The 12,312-nt window shown below is 41.4% G+C and overlaps 1 protein-coding gene across 2 annotated transcripts in view; it reads left to right on the top strand.

Moving 5' to 3' along the window:
- Window positions 1-11,166, top strand: part of plagl2 (pleiomorphic adenoma gene-like 2) — a 42,143-nt gene extending 30,977 nt beyond the window's left edge. For both annotated transcript variants that reach the window (XM_044211044.1, XM_044211045.1), the window contains exons 2-4: window positions 3,046-3,195; window positions 3,290-3,782; window positions 4,554-11,166. In XM_044211044.1, the coding sequence (XP_044066979.1) occupies window positions 3,448-3,782; window positions 4,554-6,039 (1,821 nt within the window). In that variant the 5' untranslated portion in view covers window positions 3,046-3,195; window positions 3,290-3,447 and the 3' untranslated portion in view covers window positions 6,040-11,166. The remainder of the gene's footprint in view (window positions 1-3,045; window positions 3,196-3,289; window positions 3,783-4,553) is intronic.
- The last annotated feature ends 1,146 nt before the right edge of the window (window positions 11,167-12,312 follow it).

A 12,312-nucleotide genomic window follows, 5' to 3' on the forward strand; every position in this document is an offset into this window, starting at 1 on the left:
ATTCCAGTGGAGTAAAAAGCTAAGAGGGTTGTTAACTGCTACTCTGCTGAACTAAGCTAACATTAATTTTAGCTGGACTAGTTTAGCTGTATTTTTCTTTTTCATGATTGGATTTAGCTCGTGCCTCATTTAGTTAAGTTATATAACAAACATATTTTCCAATTGCAGCGAGAGCTAGGGAGAAAGAAAGTAAGACAATTTTGGTTTTGGTTTGGCTAAGGCTAGCCATGGCTATCTCACTAGCTAGCTTTCATTTGATATAGCTTTCTGACTTTAGCGGCCTATTTGGCTGTTTCTTTGTGGCAGAGAGTGCAGCATCTGGAAAAAATGTATACTTACTGCATTTTGGCCAGTTATTGCAGTACTGCAGCTTCACGATTTTGGGAGAGGAAATAGCAGTTTATAGCAGGTATGGGTGATGTATAGGAAACATTAATATTGCAGTGATCATAAGAAATGATTTTGATATCTATGTAGAGTACGTAAAATTGTGTTTGTATTCAGGTTAAATAAATAAACAAAAAAAGTCAAATTGATGCCTATTGCACTGAAGTGTATAGCTCTTTTTCACAGAAGTCATTTTGACATGTCACACTAGAAAGAGTACAGGTGTAAATAATAAAATGAATGATGGCTGAATTCCATTTAGTTTTTGGGTCCTGGTATTGTGCATGTTGGCTCACTGTCACACTGTCATGACTTACTGGGACACTTGGACAGAGCAGAGCCATCGTTAATGTTATTAGTAACACGTGTACTGTTACTACTGTGACAAGTCAAAATATCTGCTGTGAAAAAGGTCACATTGTAATATAAAACCTTTTTAGTAAACATGGACATTTCCTCTTTATTTAACAAATCATGTTTACTAAATTGGTTAGACATTAGTTCATGATTGTTTTTTCTCACCATATTAACTCAAATTCTATCATGAAATATCAGTATTTATATGTAGCCTATGTATAATATATGTTACTGTCCCAGTACAAAAGTTGCTTTGGACTTGCGTGGAGTGTTTCAGTAATCAACATTACACTCAAACATACAACAAAAGACATAAAAAACTCACTAAAAAGAGTTTGTTTATCAAGCAGAGTATCGCTGCTTGATGTGGTATTGGTGGTCAAATTGAATGATTAATAACACTGATTAAGGCTAATATTATATGTATTTTGAAACTGAAGAAATGTACTACACTTAATCTACATAGGGTGGGATTTAAGAGTATGCTAACAGTCAGATATGTAGGGTAACTAAGACATTTTAATTGAAGAGAGTTTTAATGTAATGGATACATAATGCAAGCATGATAATAAGTATTGCATAGGTCAGCATGAGTCATTTGGGCTTGTTCAGGCCTGAGGCCATCCATATGTGAAGTTACTGCTCCACATGGTCTATCATGGTGTGTCCTTTGTGTTCAAGCTCTATTTGGTTTATTTCTATAACTTGATGGTGTGGATTCTCTTCATTGTACTGTATCTGCCTGTCTGTGTGCGGACCTTTGTGAGTTTGTTTGAGCATGCCAGCTTGTGGGGGGGAGGGTGTGTACATGATGTTGCATTCGGCGTGACCAGAACTCTGTGTGTTGTATGTGCTGTTGTGTGCGGAGGAGAGAGGCAGGGCGACACGGCATGGTTCAGGTCAGGAATGTGCGACGTGGGTAGGCTGTACAATAGAGCCGGGCTCCCTGAGGGTGGTCAATGGGACGGGTGTCACCCCCCTGCACCCTCCCTGCTGGGTGATGACCACCACACAACGCTACAGCTGTCAGGTCCTCTTAACCACCACTGTAAACACACATGCATTATGAGAACAAACACACATGTATGCACATGCACACACTGAGACATACTTGAGCACACAGTCACGCATGCGCAAGTGTATCTTGCGTAGAAGAAATGACATGAACACACACAAAACTCTCATATGTACATGTTTTAGCCACATGTACCAACCTGTGGATACAAGTTTATGCATTTCTATGTAATCATGTAAATATAAGTATCTGCAGAAACACTCAAAGCAGATTCCAGCATGTTTGCTTTCTTTCTTAACTCATTGACCTCTCACACAGAAAGGATGCCATTACATTTGGAGTTGTGTATGTATGTGCAGACCTGCGTGTGTGTGTGTGTGTGTGTGTGCATTCTATCACATATGCCCACATGTGTTTACGGTACTTATATGCACTCTCGGTTCATGTGACTGACACTCTAACATTACGATCAGTGTTGTGTCCGCTCAACCTTGGACTTAGCTGTTAGCTAGCAGGGGTCACAGAGGTCACTGAGGGTAAATAAGGGAATGCAGAGATGACAGGGAGAGAGTTCAGCGGTCTCTCGGTAACACAAGTTAACTGCAGTTTAGTAGCTGCTTCGGTGCAGTTATGCTGTCTCTTTTTTTCACTTCAAAGTTTGCAACTCTTGCAACTCGCTGTTGACAAGAAGTTGTTAATTTCAGGTTGACTGGTAGTGCTAGGAAGCCCGAGTCGTAAACACCCACCAAAACCCTCTCTCTAACCTGGGGGTTGTGTGTGTTTCACAGGATTACAGGAGCCTTATCCAGTTTCATAACAAGTACATACATGTATATACATTAACACACACGAAACTGGCTTTTGTGCACTATGGTGTCATCTGAAGACACACATGATGAGGGATTAGGCTGTGTAATTACATTCAGTCTTCACGTATGGTTATAAAAACAAAGGTATTGTGCTGTGACTGTGATTGAGAATCATCATTCACAAAACTATTTTTTTGCTAATCCTTTGCAGTTCCTGTCATGTCAGTCAGACTTGTTGTTCAGCTCCCCCTAGTGAGCTCAGAGGAAACTTGCTGTGGAAGTGGAATTTGCAAATGACATATTATGATTCAACTCCAGCTTGTTGAATTATGGTCTATAGAGGTTTTATTTTTCAACTCGCTTGGATTCTGAGGGATTGAGTTGTTGTCTACATTAATGTATTTTGTTACAATTTTGTCAAAGCTGGAGTCACTTTGTGTCAACTTAATGTTTGTCATGCTTGCTCTCTCCTTGCAGGACAGCAAGAATGCAGAGCAGTGTTTCCCACTCACCGCCAACCATAGCTGTTGGGACTGGGTGAGGAGGAGAGAGCAAGAGAGTGAAGAAGAGGAGCTACTGAAGGAGAAAGTGAGAGAAGGAAACAAAAGGACAAGTAGAATTTTACAGGTAAAAAGTAGGGTTTATAAGAAAAATATGTTCACTGTTGCCACAAACCTTGGAACAGTTAGCTTCAAAGCATGTACCGTCTATCTCACCACAGATTTTGGCTTACCTCGATGTTTCTGCTGGATCATTGGCCCTTCCTGTGAGCTGTCGGTCACCTTCTTTTTTGACAAACCCCCGCAACTTCCCACGTTGAGCCTGCAAGGCAGGGGAGCCACAAGTAAATTTTCATGGCAGCGGCACTCTAGGGCTGCCATGGCAGCTGCTGCCGCCGATGCCTCACACCATATTACCGCACTGACGCTGGAGGAAGAGGGACGACGAACTGCCGCCAAGCTGTTTGGGAGCGCCGCCCCGCTGCCACGGACAGAGAGAGAAAGAGAGAGAGGGGGGGGGAAAGAGAGAGAGAGGGAGGAAGAAGGAGAAGAGGTAGGGAGAGCGTGTGGAAACGAGTGTTTGGTGTGCGGGGCCCTGTTCGCCTCACAGGAGAAGCTCCGGCTCCACGCCTTGAGTCACACAGGAGAGAAACCCTTCCACTGCTCGCAGCCACACTGTCCCAAGGCCTTCAGCTCCAAATACAAACTCTTCAGGTACTGAGCATTAATCCCATCGCTCAATTCACATCCAAGACAGTATGATGCATGGCTTCCTTAGCTTTATCAGAATCCCCACTTGAGAAAGGATATAAAAAGAAGAGTTTTAGCGTCTTTTCAGCTCATTGTTTTGGTTTCACGGTCTGCAACTTTACTGTTTTGGTTCACTTTCACTGCTCTCATTGGCATAATTGACACAGCAGGCAGTTGTTTACAGTGAAAAACCTCTGATAAAACCACTGTACACTACTTGCCCTGGTGGAGTCCAAAAACAGAGCTAAAAGGAGAGTGAATATTGGACTTATTTTCATCAGGTGGCTAAGAAGCTGACTCCAAATGAATGCTAATGTTGCTCTGTAACTGCTGGATGTGTCAATAAGCAACTGTTTGGTAACACGTTCGCCTTATCAACTTTATTCTGTAAATTGATAAAATGTCAATGTTGTGTTTACAGCTTTTTTTGCCCCAAGAGGCCAAAAAAAATCAATAATTTAGGTTTAAATGACTCAAACTCATCAACATACTAGGATGTTTGGAATCCGGTGAATCACAGGAAGTGGTAACAAAACCCATTTTGGATCCTGACTGCAAACCACTGTGACTCACTTATTTATATATGGACACAAGGGGTTTGACTGAAAGGAATTCATGCCTCACTTTAGCATGCACATTACTGACAGACTGCATTACAAACATGACAATAAGACAAGAAACGTGTAACTTCTCCGGAAACCCCCCTACCATTTATTTTCTTGTGTTACTTTGCAGGCATATGGCCACACACTCTCCGCAGAAGACCCATCAGTGCTCGTTCTGTGAGAAAATGTTCCACCGCAAAGACCACCTAAAGAACCACCTGCAGACCCATGACCCCAACAAGGAGGCCTTCAAGTGTGAGGAGTGTGGGAAGCACTACAACACCAAGCTGGGATATAAGCGCCATGTGGCCATGCACTCTGCCACGGCAGGGGATCTCACCTGTAAAGTGTGCATGCAGACCTACGAGAGCACACCCGTACTCTTGGAGCACCTCAAGAGCCACTCCGGGAAGTCCTCTGGTGGCGCCAAGGAGAAAAAACACCCGTGCGACCACTGTGATCGTCGTTTCTACACACGGAAGGATGTGAGACGGCACATGGTGGTCCACACAGGCCGAAAGGACTTCCTGTGCCAGTACTGTGCCCAGCGGTTCGGCAGGAAGGACCATCTGACACGCCACGTGAAGAAGAGCCACTCGCAGGAGCTGCTGAAGATCAAGACAGAGCCTCCTGATATGTTAGGTCTTTTAGCTTCAGGGTCACCACCTTGCTCTGTGAAGGAGGAGCTCAGCCCCATGATGTGCGGAATGGGTCCCAACAAAGACCCAATGATGGGCAAACCATTTCCCAGTGGGGCCCCTTTTCCGATGGGCATGTACAACCCCCACCATCTCCAGGCCATGTCTAATTCTGGGGTGGGTCACCCACACCCGTCCCTAATGCCCAGTTCCTTGTCTGCAGCTATGGGCATGGGCTGTCACATGGAATCCCCTGGACCTCTTCACCCACACTCCCATCACCACCACCATCACCACCACCATCACCACCACCATCATTCCCCTCCGCTTCCCCCACACCACCAGCCTCCGGCTCCCCAGCAGCAGCACCAGCCCCAGCCAGCCCCCAAATACCAGCTGGGATCTACCTCATACTTGCTGGACAAGCCCTTGAAAGTGGAGATGGAGAGCTTCCTCATGGATCTGCAGAGTGGCTCGCCAGGCCCGGTTCCTTCTGTGGAGCCCCACGCTGCTGCCTCGCCCCCCAAGGACGGACTGGAGCCCACCTCGGGCCTGGCGGATGAGCTTTGCGGGGATCCTCTCCTGTCCAAGAGCCCTGTGGTGATCGCTGATTCTCTGTGTGCTGCTAACATGGACTTCTCCCACCTGCTAGGGTTCCTGCCCCTCAACCTGCCTCCTTACAGCGCCCCCATGAGCACGGGAGGGCTGGTGATGGGCTACACCTCATCTGCGACCTCTTCCTCTTCTTCCATCTCCTCTTCCTCATCTCTGCATGCTGCCGAGCCCCATGCTGCAGCAGTTGCCGCGGCAGCAGCTGCCGTCGCCACGGCACCTCTTACCTCTTTGCAACCACAACCTCAGGAGCAGCAGAGCTCCAGTGGGGGTCTGGGCCTCGGACCCCTGCACCCCCTCCCATCAGTGTTCAGCTCCAGCCTTAGTACCACCACACTGCCTCGCTTCCACCAGGCCTTCCAGTGAGAAAGCCAGCCCTCGGCCCAGCCCTCGGCCCAGCCCTCGGCCCAGCCCTCGGCCCAGCCCTCGGCCCAGCCCTCGGCCCAGCCCTGCCTAGCCAAGATGGCCTCCACGCCAGCCTCAGCTCATATCATGGATATTTCGGGCTGTGGTTCTTTACAGGGCCTGATCGAAAATGTTGGAGAATTAGAATAAATAAATACACAAATGAACACTTAGAAGCCTTAAATGAAAGCGCACAAAAGCCTTTGATTGAGCCTTAAAAGGAAGTTAAACCCCTTTGAGCAAAAAGGTAAAGGTGAGAAAAGAAGTTGAAGCAGCTTTTAGTTGGGCTTTTTTTTCCTATCCTATAGTTATAACGATGTATTAACCCATCTTTTTTTATTTCCATTTACTTCCCCTTTTATCCCCCTTCCATCCCCTATTTAGTAGTATAGAGGGCAGGATCAGTAGGCCAAAAGGCGTGGTGCTGCATACTTTCTAAAGTAATAATATAAAAAAAAAATCAAGATAATTTTAGTGAAGATTATCTGTCTTGTCGTGACCCAGAAAAAAAAATAGTTTGAAGTGGATATTTTGTTTTACTTTATTTTTCTTTTCCAAATGTAAGAACATGGTAGAATGTGTATCATCTTGAGTTTTGAACCACCCACTCTAATAATTTAAACTGTCATGATCAATACGGAGAGGAGAGAGATCAGTGAAGGAATGAAAAAATATAGACATTGAGTCAACAATTGAACCTTAACTCTAAAATCCTCCTCTAGATGGCTATTCTAGAGCCACAAAAGCGACCCCTGCCTCTAAAAAAAGTGCTCTTCAAACAAGAAAAAAAACAAAGATGGATGACCCTTATTTTCTTTTAACTGTAACTGAAGTGCTCCTAGAGTCAGGTCAGTTTCATTGAATATAGCGCACTAAATGAAAAACAGACTCTTATCATATAATTGATAAGATACTTGTTTGCTGCCAAACAAAAAGACCAGTCACACACATGGCCACACATTTTTAAAGAAAACAAAAAAAGAAATAAATGTGAAAGTGTGTGAGTTGGTTGAAAATGATGTAATATCATGCTTGCTTTTTTACTGTTCCTCGAGAGAAGCACTTTTTTTTAGCAGAAGGCACTTCACCTTTAGGAATCTCCCTGGGAAACCTTTTGTCTCCTTCCTCATGACTTCTAGAGGTTTTCACTGCCTGAGACAGAGACTTTCTCCTCACTCTCCAACCTTCACCTGTCTCCCTTCTAACAGTTATCTTTAAAAGTTCCCATGATAATGATAATTGCAGCTGTTTCTTGGCTGCCCAACATGCCTAAAATATATATTTTTGGAATAAAATACAAACACATCTTTAGGCAGTCTTTAAAAAAGATGCATCATCATGGTAATGATGAACCCTGACATATGTGAATGGCAAAAAACAAAAGAATTACAGTGACAGATGAGGAAAAATGTGTTAAAGAATGTTATTGCAGTGTACGAAATATCTCAAAAATGAATATTATAATTGCTTTTATCTCAGTAAGGTGTATTTTAGGTAGACGTATTAAAACTAAGTGATGATGTTTTTGATGTCTGGCAGGTTTACATTTGTGTGTATCTTGCATTTTTGATCAAACAAATGGATGAAGTATTAGCTTTTTCCCTTAAGCTTTCTCTGTCATATCCAATCTTTACCTTTACATGTACTTGAGTTAGTATAGTGGAATCAGAACTGTGGATGGGAAATATTTATAGAAGGCTGTTAGTGGCTTAATAATCAATTAGGATTTGAACTAGATAGATTGTGTCATAGGGATGCTGACATGGATGGCCTATGAATCCATGACTAGGTCTTGATCCAGTGGAATATGTAACCCCTGTGCTGTGATGAAATCCCAGCTGAAGAACCACCTGAGCTCCCAGGACCTTAGTGGTTTTGGATGTCTTGGAGTTTAGATCCTTTCTAACCATTCACCACCAGCCTATAAAAACCTGAGCCCAAAGTTAACCTAAGCCTCAAAGTGAAATAGGTGCTCTTTTTCTAATGTTCTCTGTGGCATATCCAACACAACTGTCATATCCTTAACTTCACACAGGGCCGAGCTCCTGCATCATCTGTGATAGTAAATGTCGTTCCAGTCATTGAAGAAGACCCGTTCACTTTGCCTATAGCAGTCGTCATGCCATAGACGAGCCCCAACCACCATTAAATGTCCAGTAAAAACAAATAAAAAAAGAAAAAACAGCACATAAAAATGAAAAATAAAATACATATTGCTGCTTTTAGCTACGGTTGCTGATAGATGACAACTGTAGACCACTAGAACATTCAGATTTTTTGCAAGACGGACAGCAAGCTGAAAACATGCACAAACCGAACCGACAAAGTGTTCATCATCCCCGGGTCCCATCCCTTCTGTACTCCTCCTCCTCCTCTCTCAGCTGCTTTGTAGAGTTAAAGGAAAAGGGTCTGAAAATACTGCGATATCCGGAAGAACGCAGTCACCGAATTCCCGGGCTTTGACATTCAAAGCACAGGGAGACACATGACTGACTGCACTACTTGGGGTATTGCTCATAGTCGTTTATTTGTTTTGTTTGTTGTCATATGATATATTATTTTCTGTTTGTATAAAACAGGACCTCGAGAAACAACACAACACATCACCTCATTTTTATTTGTTTTATTTTTCTTACCAAAACCTGGGGAGAAGAAACTACATTTTTGCACAATTGCTTGTTACAAAATGCTACAAGTGTTATCCGATTTTTGATACTGTAGGAGATAAAACCCTGACGATGAGCAGCTGATGGCCCCTGTGTGTTAGACAGGTGAATATTGCCCTTGGAAGGTAGCAGCAGCTGAAATTTCAGAATCAGCAAACACGGATGTAGAAAAAGCTTCCCCACAGTCTGACTGTTTAATCACAACTTCATTGCTGAAATTGTTCTGAACTATTTTACACTTGTTAGTCTCCCCCCGGAAAGTCTTTATTTTGATGATGACTCCTATAAAATGATCAAACTTTTTATTGATCCTAAAAAAAAATTGCTGCCAGCACCTTTCTGAGAATTTACACTATATATTAAAAAAGGCAAGATTCAAATTTGATCTTTATTATGACCTTAAAAAAAGGTCATTTTTAAGAAAAACCCTGTTGGCTTAAGCCAAATTTGTAGCAATCAAATTGAGCATTTATATTTTTCTAACAAATATTCATTTAGTCCTAAAAAAGGTTAAGGAAAAGCTTTTGGCATGTATTAAGTTTGTCCTCCCTGGGTTTCTGTGAGCTAATCTGAATTCTAGCACTTTCAACCTTTAAAAAAAGAGTATTTTTTCTTTTAAAATTTCAGCTTATATGTTCATATGTTTTTAATTTTGTATTGATCCTGTATATGTATGTGCCATTAGTTTGATGTGTAGACTTTATCAACCTTTGTGTATTTCTCTTCTCCAAAAGAATAACAGTATTTTTGATAGACTTTTCACTAATACCCTTCTACATAAGAGCCCCCTGCCCCTCCTCGTTTGAAACCTTTTTGTTTTTGGGTAACCAGCTTTGCCTTCTCTCTCATAAATGTATCTAATCAACCTCTGTAGCCAAGTGCTTGAAGAGAACAGCAACAACATATCTGTTATTCTGAGGCGGTGAGAAACAGGACCGTTGTCAGTAGTGTCAAAGCCACAACCTGACCACAACCTGCCATTGAAACGCTGTTGCAACAGAGACCCATCTGCAGGCCATTTTTAGACCATGAAACTGAACAGAAAGTGAGGAGTGACCCCAAAATATAGCACTTACAGCTTACAGCCATGGTCACCGAACCGGTTGTCCCTGCCAGAAGGAACAACTTCATGCTGATAATGACTCATATGTACGAATAGTACCATAGTGTTGCAAGAATTATAGTTTCTGTTTTCCATTTGTGAAGTGGGTAATTGACTATCAAATGTGGCTTTTAATTAATGTTACTAAACATAAACTCATCAAGTAGTTGAAAAAGAGTATAACTTTGTTTTTTTAAGACAAAAGTGAAAAAGTCTTAGTTGTTGAACATGGAAGTGTGGTTAGGCCGTGCTTGTAGCTGTGAAACACTGACAACAACAAATCTCACACCTGTTGTACCACCTGAGCTCATAATGGTCAAGTTTTTCAGAGATGTTTTCAGAGTGATTCACCCAGGACTGGGTCAGTCATGCAAGTTAATCAAAAATTTGACTTAATTATCAGATACTTTGTGAAAATTATTACTTACTAAACCAACATTATCACTTAGTATATGATAATTTTTCCTTACTACAGTATCTCACAACTTTAACTTACCATTTGTATTTTAGCATTAGTTTCCAGCAATTTTTTCTTTTTCTGGCAGAAATGGGCTTCCGTAGTCTGAGCTGACACAAAAATCTGATACCAAATCAGCACAACTCTGAAATACTTGATACTGCCCTCTGACAGTAATGTTGTTCTGTTCCTTGGCTTGGCTGTAGCTCCATTACCTCGACCTGCACCTACTAGGGATGCACTTATCCTCACCCTTTCCTCTTTACTACTAGGTGCAGAACACAAACATTTTAAGGGAATTTGTTCATCAGTTTAAGAAAAAAAAACTGATTTGATTTTAATAATGCTCTCTCGTTCTCTCCCTCTCTTTTTTGCTTTTAGTAAGAAACTGGGTACTGTCTGATGCAGGCAACATCCACATGTAGTTTTATATATTTCTAGCTTAATGTAAGTCTTGCATTCCAACCTCTTTGTGTATCTCGTTTAGTGACATAGCCCATTTTATTTTTATCACTTGCTATTACAGCCACCTCTGGAATAAAAAGGTGAAAAGTGAACGAAAATACAATATTTGCATTCACTTACACTATTTTATATAGCATGGAGTTTATCAACTACAGGGAGAATTATATAAATGATGTGCTTCGGAGAAAGAAAATGAGAAGTCTTGCTTTTTTTGTTACATATCTCACTCACATGCAATCAGTTGCTGCAATGTAAAAGTGACAGATTTGTATATTGGTTGATCCAAAGAGATGATGAACACAACACCAGAACTATTGACTTATTGTACAGTACAGTGTATCCTTGAGTTTTCATGTGTTATGTTGAAATGATTAAAAGAAAAAAACAGCGGTTTCATACCCTCTTTGCTTTCTTTGTTTATTTTGAAGAGTTTCTTCACCATTTTCTTTTGCAAAAAGTAAAAATCTACTACAAAAGAATAGTATAAAGCATAAAAGTGTTTTATTCAAACTGTTAAATGGTCTAAACCCTTATGCATGGCCATAACTATCATGCAGGACACTGTGGTCATGTCCACTGTATTTTGTTCTGGGAATTTGGAGGCTTTAGAAATGTGGGGGAAATTTTCTATAATTTAAAAACTTACATTTTTCAGGCTGATTCTAGGATTCTAGTGGCACATTGGAATTTTATTCTTGGCAGCATGGAGAGGGGTTTTGAAATAACATTCAGACCTTCGATCTCTATTGACCTTAGTTAGGAAATAAAATGGTAGCACTTTATTTTACTGGTCTCCAATTTCCAAGGAAGTTTCCATTAGAGAACAATGTAATATGGTAGGTATCATAGCGAAAATAGAGACAAAGTTCTGAAACTGTTACTTTAGTAGGAGCTTAGTTAGTTGGGTTGAGTTTATCAGTAGTTGTTGATTTTCAGATGAATTCCTCCTTGAATTGCCTAATTTAAAGTACCCCTCCACGCAAAAATGTGTTTTCCTTATGTTTATGTCCCCTAAAATGTCAGACCTTGACTTTACTGACTTGTATCTTTGCAAAGTTTGTCACTTGAGAGAGTTTTTTTGAGTCTGGTGTGGAACGTTAAAAAACTAGCAAAGAATCTAATTGTGGTTTATTTCTACCAAACACTTGCAACAATGTAGAAAAAGTACAATGTTTCTAGTTAACAAGACTAAAAGACTTCAGCAATGCTAGCTGCCCTTTGAGCTAAATGCTAACGTCAACATGCTAACATGCTCACAGTGACAACATGCTGTGTTGAGCACGCATAATGTTTACAGTCTTCACCATCTAAATTTAGCTTTTTTGCATGCTATCATTTACTAGCACTAAACACAAAGTAGAGCTGAGGCTGATTCGAATGTCATTAGTTTTGCAGGTATTTGGTCATAAACCAAAATATTGGACAAATTAAAATTTTGACCTGGTGATGGCACGAGATGAAAAGTCAGTATCACCAAAGTTATTACAATTCATCCTGAGGGGAACATGAATGTCTGTACAAACTTTCAAGGTAATCCATCCAAT

Source organism: Siniperca chuatsi, linkage group LG10, assembly GCF_020085105.1.
Source record: "Siniperca chuatsi isolate FFG_IHB_CAS linkage group LG10, ASM2008510v1, whole genome shotgun sequence".
NCBI lineage: Eukaryota > Metazoa > Chordata > Actinopteri > Centrarchiformes > Sinipercidae > Siniperca > Siniperca chuatsi.